At 42.1% G+C, this 20,420-nt stretch overlaps 1 protein-coding gene and 1 long non-coding RNA gene across 4 annotated transcripts; both read left to right on the forward strand.

Annotated features, from left to right (window-relative positions):
- The first annotated feature begins 5,937 nt into the window (after positions 1–5,937).
- LOC136538642 (uncharacterized) lies at positions 5,938–14,421 on the forward strand. Of its 3 annotated transcripts, none has more exons than XR_010779410.1 (13): positions 5,938–6,264; positions 6,365–6,460; positions 6,564–6,641; positions 8,192–8,272; positions 8,352–8,571; positions 8,660–8,718; positions 10,638–10,687; positions 10,783–11,188; positions 11,274–11,366; positions 11,872–11,976; positions 13,526–13,642; positions 13,924–14,066; positions 14,176–14,421. XR_010779410.1 is itself a non-coding variant. In XM_066530609.1 (13 exons), the coding sequence occupies exons 1-13, from the start codon at positions 6,193–6,195 to the stop codon at positions 13,999–14,001; spliced, it is 1,377 nt and encodes a 458-aa protein (XP_066386706.1). In that variant the 5' UTR covers positions 5,938–6,192; the 3' UTR covers positions 14,002–14,416. The 3 variants fall into 3 exon arrangements, 2 of the variants coding, with proteins under 2 accessions (XP_066386706.1, XP_066386705.1); XM_066530609.1 differs by having other exon boundaries at positions 10,783–10,870; positions 10,949–11,188; positions 13,924–14,416; XM_066530608.1 differs by having other exon boundaries at positions 13,924–14,421.
- Positions 14,422–18,542: 4,121 nt separating this feature from the next.
- LOC136538643 (uncharacterized) lies at positions 18,543–19,828 on the forward strand. Its single transcript, XR_010779411.1, has 5 exons — positions 18,543–18,650; positions 18,732–18,937; positions 19,010–19,304; positions 19,378–19,483; positions 19,571–19,828. It is a non-coding gene; the product is annotated as an uncharacterized lncRNA (long non-coding RNA).
- The last annotated feature ends 592 nt before the right edge of the window (positions 19,829–20,420 follow it).

Below are 20,420 nucleotides of genomic sequence, written 5' to 3' on the forward strand. Positions count from 1 at the left end.
ATAGAAGTATTCCTATATGTGTTGGCTTCCTTTCCAACATATTTAGCAACCACTTTTCTACTGTTGTTGTTCCATAAAACAAAACACAAAGTCAAGCTTTGTCGAGGTGTTTGAAACTTTGGTTGGTAGGCATACTTATTCATAGTGCCCCATACTGATTCCTTTGGCTTCTACTGAACCTGTTTTTGCTGGAACACCTTCTTGGGTTTAGTTTGATTAGGAGCAGAATTGGTAGCCTTCCCATTTTTATGAGGAGTGGCACAACCGACCTTCACTATGGCACTACCGCTGTCTGTGCAGGCTGATCTATACCAACTCTTTTCTTCCTCTCAAATTTGACACACTCATAGCCATTATGATTTTTCTTCCATTTTTCTTGGCTCCTGCAGTGTGCCCAAGCCCATGCGTGGTTGAGGGGTGTCTCCCTTACTTGAATTGAGGCACTTTTGAGTCATTTACCTTCTTGTTACTTACTTGAGCCTTACCACTCAAGCATCCCTTGCCAATGATCTCATTGAGTCTAGTAATTTTTTTTCTCATTGCCTCCATGTTTGCAAGGTTAATGAAATAAGCATTCAAATCAATATTATAATATTTTCCACAACCTTGACTAGTGGAGGTAGTAAAGACATCCTTTGCATTAGAGGGATGTGAGTTGCTATCCCAAAGAATGTTATATTGTAGCTCAAATTCTTTGTGCTTTTTATCTAAGTCACAATGCTTTTTCTTAAGAGCAATATTTTCTTTCTTTGTGATAGCATGATCCTCTTGTTTTTTGGCCAAGGCCATGCGTAAGGATTCCACCTCACTTCTCTCTGATGCAAGAGCTTTCTTGCTAGCAATATAGAGATCCTCTTGTTGGATAAGAGTTTTCTCTCTAGATTCTAGCTCGGCTTGGACACTCTCTAAGTTCTCCATTAGTTTAGTGATAAATAGTTTGGTCTTTCTATCTAAGTTCTTAGTTAATTTATCAATTTCATTATCACTAGATTTATCATCACTAGAGCTATCACTAATATCACTACTAGAGATATCATTAGGAGGTGGAGGTAGAGGAGCTTTGGCCTTGGATTTAGATTTTACCTTCTCACCCTTTTGCCATAAGACAAATGTGAGGGGAGTAGTAGTCATCATCGGACATATTGGTGAAGAGTCTTGGTGAAGAAGATGGCTCATGGATAGTAATAGTTGTAATTTTCTCATCTTCTTCACTTGAGCTTTCAATAGATGAATCCCATTCATGCACAATGTGAGCTTCTCCCATGTTTTTCTTGCTCTTTCTCCGGTCGGCCTTGTCCTACTTCTTCTCTTTCTTATACTTGTTCTCCTTGATCTCATATGGGCACTTGGTAATGAAGTGATTGGTACTTCCACAATTGTAGTATGTCCTCTTCTTTTTGTTTAGAAACTTCCTCTTTACTACCTTGTACCCTTGCTTCTTCAACCCTTTGTGAAACCTCCTCATAAAGAGAGCAACATCATCCACTTTCTCATATTGGTCATCCTCATGTTCACTCTCACTAGAGGATGATGTGGTCTTTACTCTTTCTTGAACTTGCTTGATTGCTTTGGGCTTGCTAATTGAAGCTTGCTTGTTGGTCTTGGACTTGCTAGTAGAGCCTTGCTTGCTTGATTTGTTGGCCTTGAGAGCTACATCCTTGTTGATCTTGATGCCTTATAGCTTTGCTTGCAATTCTCCAAGCTTCTTCCTCTCATTTGCTTCTACTCTTTACATGTCAAAGGTCAAGATCCTCTCAAGTACATCATTTGGTGTGAAGCACTCAAACTTCTTCTTGTCTCTAATTAGAGTTACTACGGTCTCATTTCTTGGCGAATAAGCTTCCAGCATAATCTTGACAACTTTGTGATCATCTAGCTCATCACAACCATAACCTCTAATCTTGCCGACCATGGTCATCAACCTATCAAACATCTCTTGTGGCCCTTCTTCATCCAAGATAACAAATCGGTTGAGTTTGGACATCAACAAATCAATTCTTGCCTTTCTCACTTTGTCAACCCCTTCATGTGCAAGATGTAAAGTATCCCAAATTTGCTTGGCAACATCCACACCAATCACTCTATTGTACTCATCACTATCCAAGGCACTAAGTAGCACACTAGTAGCTTGACCGTTGAGGTGGATGATTCTCATTTCTTCCATGGTTGGATTTTTGGGATCAACCGGTGGCTCAAATCCATTGCAAACAACCTCCCAAATGCCGGGATCAAGACCTATAAGATAGGCTCTCATCAAGTGCTTCCACTTGGCAAAGTTAGTCCCATCGAAATGAGGTAACTTGCCTGTGGGCACATTGGTGAAAGACTTGCGATCATGGTTAGTCATAGACATAGAAGAATAGTTAAAGGATACGGTGGCATATTTGTTGTAGTTATTCTTCTTGCCCTTTCCTTTCTTGTCCTTTTTGCTATGCACTTGGTAGGACTCATCATCATCACTATCTTCAGAGCTGCTAGATAGCTCACTTGAAGATGCATTGGGGGCTTTTGCTTCTTGTTCCTTCTTCTTTCTTGCTTCTCTTCTTTTTCTTCTAACTTCTTACTTGAGTCTTCTTTCTTCTTTTCTTACTTTCTTCTCTTCTAACCACTACTGCTCCTTCTTCTTCTTCTCTCTTTTTTAGTTGTCCTTCTTCTTCTTCTTTCTTCATTTTGAGCTTTTTTTGGCATCGGTTGTCTCTAGTTGCGGGAGCGTCGAGTTACTCGCTGTAGAGGCGCTAAGCTCACTGCTGTTGGTGTTATGCAGCCAGCATCCTCCAGATCAACATTGATGGGTTTCACAACAATGGATCCTCCCTCGGGCTCCATATCTCACGTGGTGTAGCGCACGCGAGGTAACCCTCTTTGATACTACTTGTAGGATCTCTAGTACGCCTAGAGGGGAGTGAATAGGCCTATAAAAAATCAACTCAAACCGAAGTTAAATTTACCCATGGCACTGCCGCTCTATGAGCACGGCACTGCCGCATCTGCAGAAGAGATTAGTTCATAGTTTAAAATCTACCCAATGAAATTTAAATCGGGTAAATTTCTTAGCTTCTTGTAGAGTAGTAGATCACAGATCGATAGCTGAAAGTGGTGGAAACACCACACACAAGTAGATCGAGCTCAAAGCCTAGAAATCACCTCAACAACAACAAGAATACAAGTGTAGCAACACAAGCACAAGATGACACAAGGATTTATCCTGTGGTTCAGCTCGCTACCAAAGCTTGCCTAAGTCCACGTTATTGAGTTATACCACTAAGGCTTAGGGCTTTGCAACCCTACCTCGTTCTCAAGTTAAGAGAGTGAACTCTTAAGATTATGAGTAATTTTACTCACCGCAAGAGGTGGTTACAAACCTCCCGATGCTGCCACAAACTTGGCAAGCTCACCGAGCAACGCTCTAGCCGACTAGGATTCAAGCTCTAAGAGTAACAAACACAACCACCGGCCAAAATGTGAACCAAATGCTCTTTAGGCTTTGATAATCAGTGGAGCTATTCTCTAATCACTTTTGGCACCTTTTTATCTCAAGGATTGATAGGGAAGTCAAAGGGAAAGCTTGAGAGCTTGAAGGGCACCAATGGAGGAGAGAGGAGATGAGCACCTGCTGATTTTCGTCGGTCTGAACCATTGGGGAAGAAGAGAGAGTTGTTATGGAGGATAGGGAAAAGTATAAATACCCCCTGCCTCCAAACGGTTTCTTAACTATGGCAATGCTGCCCTAAGTACGACAGTGCCTCTCTCCAGGTGTGGCACTGTCGCACCCAGCAAGACAATAAGGGTGAAGAAGTTGTTAAGTTAGCTGTCTTGGCTGAGGTGTGATGATGTTTTGTGTAAAGATTGAGCATTTGGTCGCACACTTTTAACTAGTTGTAGTGTCCCCCTTTATAGTATAGATTTTTTCATACTCAATTTTAAAAGACAAAAGAATTCAAAACTCCTTTGAGCGCGGTGCCATCCTTATTTGTATTTTGGGGCTTCTTCTTTCCATGTAGCATCCTCTATAATGAATTCCCTGCTTGTTATCTTAATAAATCTCATTAGTTCTCTAATTAGGTGGTCATCAACACCAAAACTCACATTAAGGCTTGATTGCACTTATAAGACGCCGCGTCCAGATGTCCTAGCATCCGAACGCTAGTCTTTCTCATAATTTTTTAGAGAGTTAAATGCACCGTAGGTCCATTAATTTTTGGTGGTGTGTTATCTAGATCCATCAATTTTTAAACTGTATTTTTGGATCCATTAACTTTTGATGGTGTATCATCCAGGTCTATCAACTTTCAAATTGTATTTTTGGGTCCATTAACTTTTGGTGGTGTGTCATCCAGGTCCATCAACTTTCAAATTGTATTTTTGGGTCTCTAAACTTTTTAACTGGTTCACCATAGGTCCATACCCCTTCATTTAACGAATAAATCTGACATAGCACGTCAAATAAGCAGCCATCGTGGAGTAGGTGCTAAGCCCATAGCTTCTCAAGATGTTCATGGAGACTTGTCTAGTAATAATTCAAATATAGCAGCTGGTAATTCGTTAATATCCTCTGATCTTAAATTTAGGACTATTATTTTTAAAGATAAATATATTGTGGACATGAAGAAATTTACAAACTGCTGGACTATCATCAAAGATATTTTATAGAGGTGTCTTATTGTTGCGTGGAAAGAAGAAGAAAATAAAGCCAACAAAATACATCAGTACTAATTCTAAAGATGTGGAGATCATTAATGAAATTTTCCCAACGTGATTAGCATCCTTGCCGTAGTATTTTATTATTTTCATGCATTAGTTTTTTATCTAGTTGTGATACACGATCTTTTATCTAGCATCTAACTTTTAGTGCCTGCGTGCACCTGTGTACGGGAATCAAATTGGTGGCTACGTTTGACGTGCAATGCATGTTAGCCGAATCAGGGACTCAGGGTTAATCGGTCCTAGTTGGGCTAGTGGAGTCCGAGTTTTGTTTGTGTCAGGTGGCCTACGTGCCTATTCTTGTGGCCTTCGGCCGTGTACTGGGTAGATTAGACTGGATTTTATTGTGGAGTTTATTCCCCGTCGAGCCGTTGCTCGAGAAACCCTAGATGGTGATCCCATCAGGTTTTTCGTATTGAAGATTATCTCCGGATGATGATCTCGTCCTGTATTCCACGGTGGCTGCTTTTTTGGCGTGTCATGTCAGATCTATTCGCTAAACGAAGGGGTATGGACCTAAAGTGAACCAATTAAAAAGTTTAGGGACCCAAAAATACAATTTAAAAGTTAATGGACCTAGATGACGCACCATCAAAAGTTAATGGACCAAAAAATACAGTTTAAAAGTTAATGGACCTAGACAACATACCACCAAAAATTAATGAACCTCAAAATACAGTTTAAAAGTTGATGGACCTAGATGACACACCACCTAAAGTTAATAGACCTACGGTGCATTTAACTTTTTTAAGACTATTTTGGTACGGACATCACTGCTTTCAGGTAGGTAACGAGAATACCAAATCCTTCGTTGCTAAAGGCCTTTAAGAGCTTATTAGATCAAATTGGTTGGATGGGAGGCGTGAACCGCTCAGGCTTCCTCTTTCCTCTCCAACTCAAACTTATTTTTTTATATTAGGTTATTTGGTTTTGAATTTGATATTAATGTGTCTAAATTATAATTATTAGAAGAAATTTAATTCTAAGGATCTAAACGGGTCTTAATGAAAATTTGCATAATTCCACATTTTTTACGATTGGTGCTAACTTGCTGATATCACACTATTTCTAAAAAAAAAGCGTTACAATTTTTTTACTTCCTGTATGTAAAACTCTCGCGCATGTCTCTCGATCTATTCTGTTACGGAGTACAACGTAGCCCAATGGCCCAGTTCGTTGCACAGTACGAAAGCCCGGCCCGACGATAAGGAAAAGGCCCAGTTTGGCAATTGCAGCCCTAAGCCTCCAGAGTCTCCCACTCCCCATCGGGCATCGGCGCCGCCACGGGCCACGGCCGACGCTTGAGACGATCGCCGCCGCCTGCCAGGCCGCCACCGTGCACGACTCCGTCTTGCTGTCCTCCTTCGCCGCCTCATCCTCTCCTCCCCGGTTCCCGCCCCTAACGCTAGCACTAGTAGTAAGTCGAGAGGCGGCGTCAAGGGGCTATCCAACGAGCCGGTGACCCCCTCAACCGCCGCAATTTCGTCGGAGATGGACTTCCAGGTCGTTGTCCTCGCCGGCGGCACCTCCGACTCTGAGAAACTCTCGCCCCTCGTTTCCAAGGTGGTATCCCCCCTTCTCCTTTTTCCCATCTCACCTCACCTCATCCCTGTTAGTCTCGCGTCTTAACCTGTACCTAAGCTTCCTCCTCTTCACTGAGCAGGACGTTCCCAAGGCGTTGCTCCCGGTCGCCAACCGCCCCGTGCTCTCTTACGCGCTGGACCTCCTTGAGGCCAGCGACCTCAAGGACCTCATCGTGGTGAGCTCCTCGCTCTTCTGCTTCTCTTCCTCCTGTCACGGCTGTGGTCCCAACTTCCCAAGCCACGAGCAGGATATTGTTTGGCTGATGTGGTGTGGTGCAGGTGGTTGAGGGGCAGGAAGCTGCGCAGCTTGTCGACGCTTGGGTATCCAGTGCATACCTGGATCGGCTTCGAGTGGAGGTGAGTTTGCTTCTGATTCTGTGTCTTTGATTGCAATGCCCAATGCTTGGTTACTTGGGGTATTGCCTTTGTGTTAGTGCTAAGAGTATGTAATTGGAGAAGATCCTAGAAACAAGCGTATAAATTTGTTCTAAGGATGCATGAAGATAAATTAGTTGGATACATTTTCATGGCAGAACTAATCAAGCCTTTAGAACTAGGTATTAGGTCAATGTTTTAGTTCTTAGATAGATTAGATTATTTTTCATGTGGATTTTGAGTTAGTTTGACTAGGCACCCATCTACTAGCATTTGTTATGGTAGGCTGTCTATGGAGGCAGGTTACCTCATCCCTGCATTGTCATTGGGACTCTATATGTTTTTTTGTGGAAAATTTTTCTCATGTGTTGTGAGTGGAATTTCATTTAAACAAACTGGTCTTGAAGCGTGGATATGCTATCATACCTGATACCTGTTTGTCTGTGTTGTTGAGGTGCTGATATTTACGACTATTGAAGGCTAATCAGCGTTGGAGAGGCTGCGACTTAGGTGTTGTTTGGCCTCCCCTACTGTCTTTTTTGAGCGAGCTCCTATCCTTTTTTTTGCTACAACTTCCTTCCATGCTAGTTAGCCACCTAAGTGGAGATGAGGCACTAGGCAGCAGCCAATCGCTCCCCAAGTTTTGAATCAAATGCCTTCTACAACATGGATGTTGATTTATTTATGATTTATGAATGTAGCATAACATAAGCGAATTCTTTAGTTCTAAATGAAAATTTGATTTCAAGTATGTTCCCTCCATATCTCAGTACCATTTCATGTTGTTCATTTGTTAATTGTTATTCAAACAAGAGTGTACTCTCACTGTGCTCTCCCATTGTTGCTCTTTCTTGCGTTTAAAGTTGGAATTAAGCTGGCTACTAGTTTGAATCTTACAAGCACTGTTCGCCTAAACGGTTGTTTAGCCCGTTTAAACACCGTGTAAACGCTACACGGTGGTGCACCGTTTCCATTTAATCACCCGTTTACCCCGTTTAATTGGCCGTTTAGCCCGTTTAATGGGACGTTTTGCCCGAATAATGGCTAAACGGTAGGTGACCGACTGTTTACCGTTTAGCGTTTAGAAAAACACTGCTTACAAGATTTATATTTTTCTACCAATGCTTGAATGTAATCTTTGTTGATTTTTCAACACTTTCTTTGATGGCGTGAGACTATATGTCAATCCAAACATAACTCCATTAAAATTTAAATATCTTGTGAGCATGTCTTTGTTCTAACTTATTTCCTTTTTTCATCAATGCTAATCATTAAGCCCATGGATGTTTCTGTTCATGTTATATTATATATAAAGTCAGTATAATATATGATTCTATTTCTAGTAAAGTAACTTCAACTTCTTGAGTTCATTCTTGTTTTTATAAGGTTCTCTCCTAATTCTTTGTTTTCTTTGATTGGCATTTGTTTATTTATGTTATGCTATAAGCTCAATCTCATTGACAAACATTTGAGTGACTGTAGTGGAACATATTTTCATTTTATTTGTGGAAGTAACTCTTGTTTGTATTCAGGTAGTTGTGGTTTCTGAAGACCTTGGAAGTGCTGGTGCATTACGAGCTATTTCGAAGCGACTGACGGCAAATGATATTTTGGTAATGTTTGTGCTTTCATACTATGGCAATGTTGACAAAATGTTGCACGATTCTAACACATTGAGCTGTGTTTGAATAGGTAGTTAGCGGTGACCTGGTAACAGATGTGTTGCCTGGGGCTGTTGCTGCTACTCATAGAAGAAATGGTGCAGCTGTTACTGCTTTACTATGTTCTGTTCCTGTTAGTGGTCCTTCAGACACTGCTTCTTCTAGTGGGAAAGATAAAGCTAAAAAGCCAAATCGTTTGAACATAGTAGGGCTGGATAGGAGTAAACAATTCTTGTTGCATATCGTGTCAGGTTTGCTTACTGTGATTTCATTAAGTGTAATAGAAGGCTAGTAATGTCATGCATGCATGATTCTCATATCTTTCAATGTCACCTGTAGGAACTGATGTTGAAAAAGATGTTCAAGTTCATAAAAGAAAAATACAGGCTGTTGGTCAGGTAAGGCACCTATTCTATGTATCACCTCAGCTACATTTGTTTTTGAGGAATTTCGAGTTTCAGTGCTATGCTATACTTATGGTGACATTGTTACGCATCATGATTCTTGAAAAACAAACAGGCCAATGCTAGGTTGTGTCAGTCTCAAGTTTTTGCAACTGGATTGTCTGTGCAGTGATTTAGATAGACAAATCAGTGGCCCATGGGCAGCCATCTATATTAAGAATTTAAGATATAGGAGTATTGCTGGAAGATTGGGTTCTTGTCATAGTCACTCGGAGGGGTGTTTGGATCTCAGGAGTAAAAACTAATCCTGGGTTTTAGATGCCAAATAGAAGGACTAAACATAGACTGAAAAAATTAATGACGATTAGTTGATGGTTAGACCGTTAGAGGCCATTAGAAAAATTAGTTCACATTTAGCCTATTATCGTACGATGACTAATTTTTAGCCCTGAGATCTAAACACCCCTTAGGCATGGCAACTGTGGAGTATTTGTAACACGGGAAAAATCTTGTGCTATATTGCTATTGATTTGGTACTATACCTGTCACTAGAATAATTCGATGTTCACACAGTAATAAGCTAGCTTTACAGACTCAAAGTAGCTGCTGTTTATACTGACTGTCAAGCACAAATCATGATGAGTTGCACAAATCTGATAAGTAATAATTAATAACTCACACCTCTTCATTTCTGTTGGAAGCATCGGAAAAATGGAAACTTTCACAAAGTCTATTTCAGCTTTCAACAATGTTCTCCTATATAAATTATAAAACACATCTCCTTACTATTTGTCTTCTCTATTTTATATATATACTGGCCTTTTAATCATGTTAATATTGCTGGGTTGTTGGATTATGACATTGAACAGTATCTGGTATGGTCGTCCTTCGGAGTTTGGGTATTCCTTTATTTTTTGGAATATGATTATCTTAGGGGTGCATGGAGTAATCTTGTTACTTTGTTTTCGGCCGTTCTGTCTTATGTTATGGTTAGCAGGTCTTGGAAGTCAATAATGTACAGAATCCAATGATTTGGCATTTGAAGTGAGGTATTTTATTTTATTTTGGTTCTTTTTGCTCCTGTATGCCCTCTTCATCATGGGCACTGGTATAGGATGTTACCAAATATAAATGTATTTCAAAGCTTAATTCACCCTTTGTTTTTTGATTTTCTAAAACCTCCTTTTAACAAAGTTGTGGGTTGGTATCGCAAGACATGCTCATTTTGGGCTAAAACTTTAGTACCTTAGCTATGGGCCTATGGACACATTACTTGATGAAAAGTATTGAGTCTTTGAAATTTTATTGATTGATGGGGCAATCTGATATAACCTCAAACTTCACAAAAGCACAACTTAGCTGTCAGAAGTCTGTAAAATCTTATTCATTTTTGTTGTCTGTGTACACCACGTTATTTGTTTACAAGTAACACAACAACTGGTAATATAGGAGTCATACTCTTCTAAGAAAGCAAGTGAAGAAACTTATCGTCCCTTTATGGACGATCTGTTCTGGGAACTGAATGATAGCTCAATTGGTAGAACCTCCAGTAGTGAGGCTCGCCACTTGCCAGCCAGCTCTCCTGAGAACTGGTTTCTGCGAGTTTTCTAGCCAGCCATGGTTGGGCACTCCTTAAAGGCGAAGCCAGGGTGAAGTCTTCTCCCTGTGGTCAAGTTCTTTTTTACTTTTAAGACGGTCTCAGTCCCTTGATAGCTTAGTTGCGATATACGGTACTTAGACACTTAATAATTGCATTTTTGTTGGATGGTCATATAAAATTTTAATGTGAATTAATAACAGTCATGTTAATCGGTCTGTAATGATTTGGTTTAATTTAAATTCAGAAAAGCACTCAGTTTGATTGGTTTGATGAACTATAAATTAAACTAAATATGATATCCTTCTTTTGTTAGATGGAAATTCGAAGTGACCTAATGGATGCACATCTTTATGCTTTTAAGAGGTTAGTCTATATTTTTTTAAACCTTTTGTTATGTCTTGTTGGGTTATTCTTTTAAATATGCTCACACTCAAGCCATAATTTACTGCTGGTCACAGGACAATATTACAGGACGTACTGGAACAGAAGGAAGCATACCGTAGCATTAGACTTGAAGTCCTCCCGTATTTAGTTAGGAGTCAATTGGTATGCTCATGCTTAATAACATGTAAACATGTAACACTTTCGTCTGAAGCAGTATTTAACTGTTGTAAACATGAACAGAGATCAGCTCCATCAGGTGGCAGTGGAACAGCAGTTGATGAAACTGGGAGCAGTGCTGTTCAGTCCAGTGGTAATTTGCAGTGTTTGTCGCAGCATCGTGTCATTGCATCATCTGCTTTCAAACAGAATGTACTATCAAGATCAAGTGGTGGACATAGGTGCTGTGCTTATATTGCTACTAAAAGCAAATACTGTCACCGTTTGAACTCAATTCAATCATATTGTGATATCAATCGAGATGTAAGGATTTCATTCTACAGGGAATTATTTTGTCACATGCACCACTATTGAATCATGATTAAGTTAATATTATTTTGTATTGAAGGTTATAGGGGAAGCTAGCCACCTGTCTGGTTATTCGTTCTCCGCACAAAACAATATCATCCACCCATCCTCTGTTCTTGGATCAAAGACTACAGTAAGTCTGCTGAAGTACTAGCAATCTAGCATCATATGATGGTCGCCTGAAAATACAGAGAACATATCGTGAAATGAATTTAGGATGTGATTATGTTAGCTGCTACCATGTTGTGTATATATATGAAAATATTGATTTGTTTGCTTTAAGATAATATTGATCTTTCATTTGTGGGTTTTCAATATCAGTATGCTTCAGTTAAAATTGTGATTACTTTGCCATGTTGGCAAGCATTTAAAGAGGGATCATGACATGAAAGTACTTTTATTGAGAGATTAATAATGGTTTTTCATGTGACAAATCTAAGACTTTTTTAATGCATGCCAATGATCAAACTTTACAATGTTTGGTTGCATGTCTTGATTATCTATTTGACTTCAGAGGAAAAGTGCTTTTGGTACATTAATAATGAGATTTTTTTAATCCAATTCTGCATGATATTTGATGTTTGAAATGGTTACAATTTCTGTTTTGGCTTATTGTGTTGTATTTTATGTTTGTTTAGATAGGACCACATTGTATTCTTGCTGAGGGTTCACAGCTAGGTGACAAGTGTAGTGTGAAGCGATCCGTAATTGGTCGTCATTGCCGAATTGGTTCCAATGTAAAGGTAATTCCAGTGTGACTTGCTATTCCATTTTAATGATTTTTGTATGCTCTCGGTCAATGTTTTCAAGTCATCCAGTCGAACCTAGTCGCCATGGGACCGACTAGGACGATTAATCGCGATTAATCGGACGACTTGTACAAGTCGACGGTACCCCTAATCAGTCAGCAGGGACCGATTAGGACGATTAATCGTGATTAATCGCGATTAATCGGACGACTTGAAAACATTGCTCTCGGTAAAAAAAATTACTACCTTGATATCATGCTAAAAAGCTGTACTTGCTGGCTTATGTAGCAAAACTAGGAATTGGCATGTTGGGTGTGCATTACAGGGCACAGAAACTGGTTGTATTTGTAACCAGTAGTGTTCTTTTAGATCTAGCTTGCTTAGGCTTCAGAACGTTCCTTAATATATCCTTCCCTGCAGAGGCATGGGTATCCATATTTCTATACTACTATTCTTCGCCATCATGCTGTATTCCTTGCAAAAGGAGTCAATGTTCATAAACCTTTCAAAGATTTTCTGTTAACTAGCAAGATGCAATTGATAATATACTAGATATGTGCCCGTGCGTTGCACCGGGTCACAAACTTTTGTCCATGTCACCAGGTCGCGGGTTCGAAGCAGCCTCTCCGCGGATTTTGCGTGGGGACGGCTTGCCTCGTTTTTTCCTTCCCCAGACCCCACTCATGTGGGAGCCTCCGGCACTGGGTCTGCCCGACAGCGACGCACTTGGCCTGTGGCTTAGACATAGAAAATACAAAGCACATTCCCTGATCTTTATTATCATTTAATTTTCTTAAAAGTCAAAAACTAAATCAAAAGACCTTCATCTGTCATGACATCTTTGGTGTGCTCTGGAAACCCAAGCATTACATAAGTTCTCCAAAAACCTAAAAAACCAATAATAATTTCTCTTATCGTTTACTCCTGCAGTATGCATTTAAATGTTTTAATCATTTAATAATTAATTTAATTACGCTTACAAAAGCATTTGCAAATGCTCCTTTCTTGTTTGAGTGGATCCCACTGCTAGCAGGGCAAGCTACTTACGGCTTGCGTGTTTGTTGAGAGGCGGCTCCTGCGTATTGCTTTCTAGTATTGGTAGTGTATTCACGTTTTTTATTTTCCAAGGAAAAAGAACGTATATGGCATCAGCATGATGTCTCGGCTCCGTATTGCACCAGCTGTTTACACGGCATGCAACGGCGTGGGTTTGGACTCTTCATCGCATTGCATGAGGGCATGCACCGTACGGCCTGGGGGCATGCGGGGCGGGCGTGGGGAGACAGCGCAGACGCGGGTTCGGTCTCGGTTCCATAGCCTGGGGTGCGGGCGCACGAAATAGCTGTGGATGAAACCTCCTCACGCTTTTTAGGTGGTAATAGATGTTTGTTCTCTGTAAGGTATCCTTTGTGATTGTCTTGCAGTTATATCTTGATGCTTAATTGAATTACTGTTTGGCCTTAGATATCCATGCCAGATTTAAGTTCCATTCTGGTTTAAAGCTTCTTTGTTTCCTTCTCATGAAAGAAATCATTTCCTGCAGATTGTCAACTCTGTTGTGATGAATCACGTTGTTATGGAAGATGGTTGCCACATCCAAGGTTCTGTTGTATGTAATAATGTTCAACTGCAAGAACGGGCTGTTCTGAAAGATTGCCAGGTACTCTCTTCTGTACTCCCTGTAGCAGAATTGGCCAGCAATATCTTCCATTGTGTCATAGCCTTCCTAGGTTTATTTATTAGAAAAATAATCATTAGTGGCCAAAAGTTTGTTTTTTGGACTGTCAAGGTATATAGTGATTTTATCTTGATCAGGAGTGGAGCTCCTTAGTTGCGCAGTGATGGTCTTATCATGTGGAGTGCAGCTGCTTACCAGTTTGTTAACTGAAATGGATGCAAAGCTTAAATTCATATTTATTTCTTCAATCTCCCATTTTTCAGGTTGGAGCTGGTTATATTGTGACTGCTGGCAGCGAGCACAAAGCAGAATCCCTAGCAAGAAAGTACAGTGAGCTTTGACTGTTTTGTTGGATCCTGAATGATTCTGTGTTCACTTGAGATGCACCCCTTCAGAGAAAAAAAGGGTAGCAGTTCTTGTCCAAAATTTATAAAATATGTCATTATGTACAACAGCACAGTTTTGATTGCAGCGTAACAGTGCGAAAGGTTTTGGTTGCTTATCTATCCTACCAGGCTGCTTGAGCAAGTTGCATGCTGTCTGACGAGTGACGACAATGGATTATAGTTGGGGCATGATGTAGGGAGCTACGAGTACTGTTTTTTGAGAGGCCAGGTTGTTGCGCCTATTATACCTTCGGAAATCGGAATGGTGGTGTCTTAGATGTGTTTGTTTGTGCTTGGTTGAGAGGGATAGATTTACCTCTGTTCTTTGTTTGGTTGGGGTGATCGGTTCAAATGGGACTCACCTATCAGTAGTGGACCAAAACCGTGAGCCACTCTAGTGCATGTGCGTCCTCTCTACGGTCTGCCCCGCGTGCATCACCCCTCACCCTAGATTTTTTTTATTTTAACATTTTTTGAAAACTAATTTTAAATCTAACACTGTTTTTTTTAAAAAAAACTAACACTTTTGGCCATGTCTATTGCCCTGGCGTGGCCAAATGCCTGTGTCGCATCATGTATGGTGGCGCGGCAGCGGGCTGACGTGGCGACGATCGGAATCGCGATTGTTGACATGGTAGGGCTCTGCCGCGCCATCAATTTTGGCACAGCAGTGCCGCGTCATGGAGCATGGCGCGGCTGGGCCAAATAAATATCGCGAGCGAGCCCGCTTGCCCGCCCGCACCCTGCCCACCCGCTCGTCGCTGTGCATCGCTCGTCGCTAGCCGCACGCGCCTCGCCGCCGCGTAGCGCCCGCTTACGCCGCACCCGGCCACTCCCGCCGCGCAGCGCCTGCGCCGACCGCGCCACGAACGCCGGCGTGTCAAGGCCGCCCGCTCCTAAGGTACCTCCCTCTCGATTTCATGTTATTTTGATTATTATTGTTTTAGGATAATTAGTGATTTAGGATAGTAATTTAGGATAGTTAGTGTTTTATGATTGTTATTGATTTATGATAGTTTGTCAAATTTAGGATAGTTAGTGATTTAGGATAGTTAGGTTAGTGAATTTGTTTGTGATTTACGTATGTAGTTTTTAGGTTTGAGGTTGTGTGTTCTAGTATAGTTAGGATTTTGGGTTTAGGGATTGATTAGGTATTTATTATTTAGTTTATAGTTAGTTATTTAGTTAGGGATTTTGGGTATAGATACTAGTTTACAAATGTCGGTACTTACTAGTGCGTGATATGTCAATTTTGATGACTTCATGAAGTTTCGTCAAATGCTTATATTCCTATTGAAGTTGTTTATGTTACTAGTGTCTGATATGTCTGTTAATGTTACTTTGAATATATACATGTGCTTTCATATTATGTTCGTATTGCATAACAAGTAGTTCAAATTTTGTAATGCTACATAATGTTAATTTAAATTTTGTTAATTTAAATACTCTAACGCTTAGTTTATCAATTTGTAACAGTATGACCCCTTCCATGCAGCACCCGTTGTACCCTATTCTTGAGGTAGAGTACGACGACCAGCGCCGAGCACACATCTTGAGTGACAACGACGCAGAGGTGGCCTTGCCTACTTTGAGGCCCCGCACGCACACCAGGGCGTACTAGTGGGACGAGCGTTATGCGTCATACATACGGCGTGCCGGCTTTCTCGAGCTTGTCCGTGTTGTCAACCACGGTCTTCCGCCCCTTGATCCAGCACTACTTACTGCAGCTGTAGACAGACGCGAGTGCATTCTTTGTACGTAAACTTTCTTATAACAAATTTGAGGCAACTAACAGTCGTTCTATTTATATAACAGGTGGAGGTCTGAGACCCACACGTTCCACCTACCTTGTGGTGAGATGGCCTTGACCATGCAGGACGTGAAGGCTATTTTTGGCCTTCGGTTTGGGGGACTTCCAGTGACAGAGATAGTTGACAACGATCACTGGAGGGAACCGATGGTTCAGTTTACTGACTTTCTTCCACTGGACGACGAGGTTTCCAAGAAAAATAAGTGAGAAATTAAAGCCTATTTAATACTTGCATTGCTTTCCTGGGGTCTCATTTTCTTTGGTAAATTTCAGGAAAACTTCCGGTGTTTCGTCATCCTGGATCACGGATGAAAGGTCCTAATGGCTAGAGGGGGGTGAATAGCCTATTAAAAATTTCTACAACAACACTTAACAAACTGGTTAGACAATTATGAGGCAAAGCAAGTGTTGCGCTAGCCTACTAAAATAGCAAGTCACCTACCACAATTCTAGTTTATATAGTTTCTATCTACACAATAGTTATGACACTACACTAAGTTGGTGTGCTCTCAAAAGCTAACTAAAGAGCCACACTAACCAAACTAACAAGCTTTCACAACTAGCTACACTAAAGAGCTTGACAACTAGTTTGCGGTAATGTAATGAGAGTGAGAAATTTGTTTATATCGCCGTGTCGAAGAAGGAACCAATCAATCACAAGAATGAATACCAATAAAGACCAATCACCTCGGAATCAAATGATGAACACGATGATTTTTACCGAGGTTCACTTGCTTGCCGGCAAGCTACTCCTCGTTGTGGCGATTCACTCACTTGTAGGTTCACGAGCTAATTGGCATCACACGCCAAACCCTCAATAGGGTGCCACACAACCAATACAAGATGAGGATCACACAAGCCACGAGCAATTCACTAGAGTATCTTTTGGCTCTCCGCCGGGAAAAGGTTAAGAACCCCTCACAATCACCACGATCGGAGTCAGAGACAATTACCACCCTCTGCTCGACGATCCTTGTTGCTCCAAGCCGTCTAGGTGGTGGCAACCACCAAGAGTAACAAGCGAATCCCGCAGCGAAACACGAACACCAAGTGTCTCTAGATGCAAACATTCAAGCAATGCACTTGGATTCTCTCCCAATCTCACAAAGATGATGAATCAATGGTGGAGATGAGTGCGAGGGCTTTGGCTAAGCTCACAAGGTTGCTATGTCAATGCAAATGGCCAAGAGAGTGAGCTTGAGCCAGCCATGGGGCTTAAATAGAAGTCTCCACAAAATAGAGCCATTATACCCCTTCACTGGGCATAACACGGGGTGACCGGACGCTCCGGTCATATTGATCGAACATTGGACCTCAGCGTCCGGTCACGCGATGCGTGCCACGTGTCCCCTCTCTTCAAATGTTGATCGTCTGATCTCAACGGTCAAGTGACGATCGGACGCAGCAGCTCAAAGTGACCGATGCTGAACCCCAGCGTCCGGTCATTTCCAGTAAGCATCCAGAGACGACTTTTCACGACCGGACGCGTCCGGTCATGCTCGATCGGACTCACCCAGCGTCCGGTCACTTGGCGTTTCCCCTATGCATGACTATGTTAGTGTGACCGGACACAGCCAGCCAGCGTCCGGTCGTTTCAGCGCTAGCGTCCTATCAACGATCGACGCTGCGCTTCTTCTGCTGCTACTGACCAGACGCGCCGGTCCTTTAGAGACCACCATCTAGTCACTTACAGTGACCACGTTCACCTAAGTTTAGGGCACCGGTGGCACCGTTGGACTGTCTGCACTCTACGAGTAGACACTCCGCCGGTGAAGTTTCTAACCCTTGCTCAAATGTGCCAACCACCAAGTGTATCACCTTGTGCACATGTGTTAGCATATTTTCACAAAAAAACATTTTAAGGGTGTTAGCACTCCACTAGATCCTAAATGCATATGCAATGAGTTAGAGCATCTAGTGGCACTTTGATAACCGCATTCCAATACGAGTTTCACATCTTTTAATAGTACGGCTATCGAACCTAAATGTGATCACACTCTTTAAGTGTCTTGATCACCAAAACAAAATAACTTCTACTATTTATACCTTTGCCTTGAGCTTTTTATTTTTCTCTTTCTTCTTTTCAAGTCCAATCACTTGATGATCACCATGGCATCACCATCATCATGTCATGATCTTCATTTGCTTCACCACTTGGAATGTGCTACATATCTCATGATCACTTGATAAACTAGGTTAGCACTTAGGGTTTCATCCATTCACCAAAACCAAACTAGAGCTTTCAGTGGAACTTTGATTACTTGGACTCACAGGCTGAGGAGGCTTAGATCGACAAGTTCGCTCGAGTATGGCTCTGTCACTTTCTTGATGCTTTCCTCTTCCCAGACGCCTCGGGCAACACCATCAGCTAGATCTTTCTTGACATACTACGCCAGCCATGGGAGAACATAGCGTCGTACAGCTAGGGCAGCGCAGTCCTGGCATGGACGTATCGACAGCTATGCATTGCCTGTCGTTGCACCTCAGGGTATGCGAACCTTGGAGGTTGCTCGTACCTACTCTAGGTTTGGTGTTGAGAACGATGGCCCGTTGAGAGGCCCCTTAGTACTGGTTTACTGGTAAGTACTTCGGTTCATTATATTCTTCGATATGGTTATATATGATGAGTTTATTAATGGCTAATTCATTATCGTGTTCAATGCAGCAATGGAACGGGTAGGATACACTCCCTATAGCTCTGTTTATCTGGACGGAATCAGAGTTAGTTAGAGGGAATGCGAGGCGCAAGTACAGGGAGTACACGGACAGTCTCGATGTCCTAACATAGCACTAGGTTACACTCTCTTTACTATCATACCTATGTCTTATTCGGTCTACACTATATCACAGCCTAACTCAATTATGAAATGTTCAGGTGCATTGGTGTCCTTGGGATGCTTTGGAGCTCTAGTACTATCTCAGTCCTGTCATTAGGGATGAGTCAGAGGAGTATCACTGCAATGTCCCTCTTATTTTCTTCCACGTGGTCGAGATTCACTTGCCTGTCAGGGTTTGCAGATAGTTTGGAAGAATGACAGGCTGCCCACCACCACTTTACTCCACCAACCAAGGATTGCACGGGTGCGTTATCAATTAATAACAAAGCTACAATTCAGAGGTGTGTGTGGTACAACTAACATCATTTTGTTGCAGGTATGACCGCAGGAAGAGGTACAAGACCAAGAATTGGCGCGTGACACACAACGCGCATATCCACTTGTGGGAGACCAGGGAACGACAACCGGTCCATGCGGGTCCTCCACACGACCAGTACACCTTCGATGAGTACCTGCACTGGCTTCACAGGTCTACGAGGACACATATCAAGCCCCCGTACACTGAGGAGGCGATTGACGAGGACTCGATGGAAGATGTGATCGAAGATGTATACGACGTTGCCACTAGAGAGGACACACAGCTACAGAGAGCCCCGCTACAAAGATACGTGGTGAGATACTTGAATGGTACAATTTGTTATCCATTTGGTATTTAAGTATGTATACTAAAATTGTTCAACCAAGTTTCTATACCCAGGCAACACAATTGTCGAGGTTGTCCAACGAAGCAGCGTTCCGGTTTCACAAGTCTAGAGGGCAGGGGCCAAGCGTTCTCAAGGCTTTTGTGGAGGTAAACATAAACTAGTCCATTCCAAAATTGTTTCTTTAGTGTATATGCGTTTGGGAAATGCATTAACTTTAACGTCTATTTATGTAGAAGGTGAAGAAGAGCTGTAGGAAGCTAGCTCAAAAGCTGAGCTACATGGACACTCCTTATGAGGAACTGCCACTCTCGGTGTGGTCGGGTGACACATCTTCAACCTCTTTGAGGACAATAGCCGACTCTTCTTAGCCGGTGACAGGTGCCACTTCCGCGGTGCGTACACCACCACATCATAGCGCTGGAAAGGACCCTGCAACCGAGGACAACGACGACGACGATGACGACGACGACGACCCCCCAGGCTTCCACAGATAGCACGACCAGTGGGACGATTGGCCACAGAACGAGATTGGCATGTCTTAGCTAGGTGGTGCCCCGCTTGGTACCCAAGAAGCCTCATAGGTACTAACAAAGGTAGTTTCTTTAAATACGTAGGCTACATGAATTAACGATCATAAAGAATTCTAAGTAATCGTACATATCATATACTTGCATTGTACAAGCCATACGCACCAGCGACGCGACCACACCGACGTTTGCTACACTCCCAATGTGTTTCCAACAAATCCGAAGAGACATAGGCGTCCGAGGGATCCTTACACTCCTGGATCTTAGTTTGTTAGGTCGAACTATTATTGGCGTCCGAAACTTACAGGCTTAGTTGGTTATGTTATGTCGAACTTATGTCAAACCAATGAAAATGTTATGTGGCAGCTTGTCAACTTACTCACGGACTTCATTTATTTGCTTCATATTCGTTTCAATGCGTCGCGGCATCACTGCATGTGAGATTAAGTAGCGACTAGTTCGAAAATCGATAGTCCCAGGGTGTCTCAATGCCGGTGGTCGGCGTCTTGCGCGAGGGGTCGAGGAAGCCGGGGTCCATGGTCGCATCACCGCCGAT

This window comes from Miscanthus floridulus, chromosome 2, assembly GCF_019320115.1.
Source record: "Miscanthus floridulus cultivar M001 chromosome 2, ASM1932011v1, whole genome shotgun sequence".
Lineage (NCBI taxonomy): Eukaryota > Viridiplantae > Streptophyta > Magnoliopsida > Poales > Poaceae > Miscanthus > Miscanthus floridulus.

What these genes read in the sequence shown, in the direction of transcription:
- LOC136538642 (XM_066530608.1), top strand. Translation starts at nt 6,193, where the DNA reads ATGGACTTCCAGGTCGTTGTCCTCGCCGGCGGCACCTCCGACTCTGAG. An exon ending in ACCTCAAGGACCTCATCGTG is followed by an intron (nt 6,461 to 6,563) that starts GTGAGCTCCTCG and finishes GGTGTGGTGCAG; the next exon opens with GTGGTTGAGGGGCAGGAAGC. An exon ending in TGGATCGGCTTCGAGTGGAG is followed by an intron (nt 6,642 to 8,191) that starts GTGAGTTTGCTT and finishes GTTTGTATTCAG; the next exon opens with GTAGTTGTGGTTTCTGAAGA.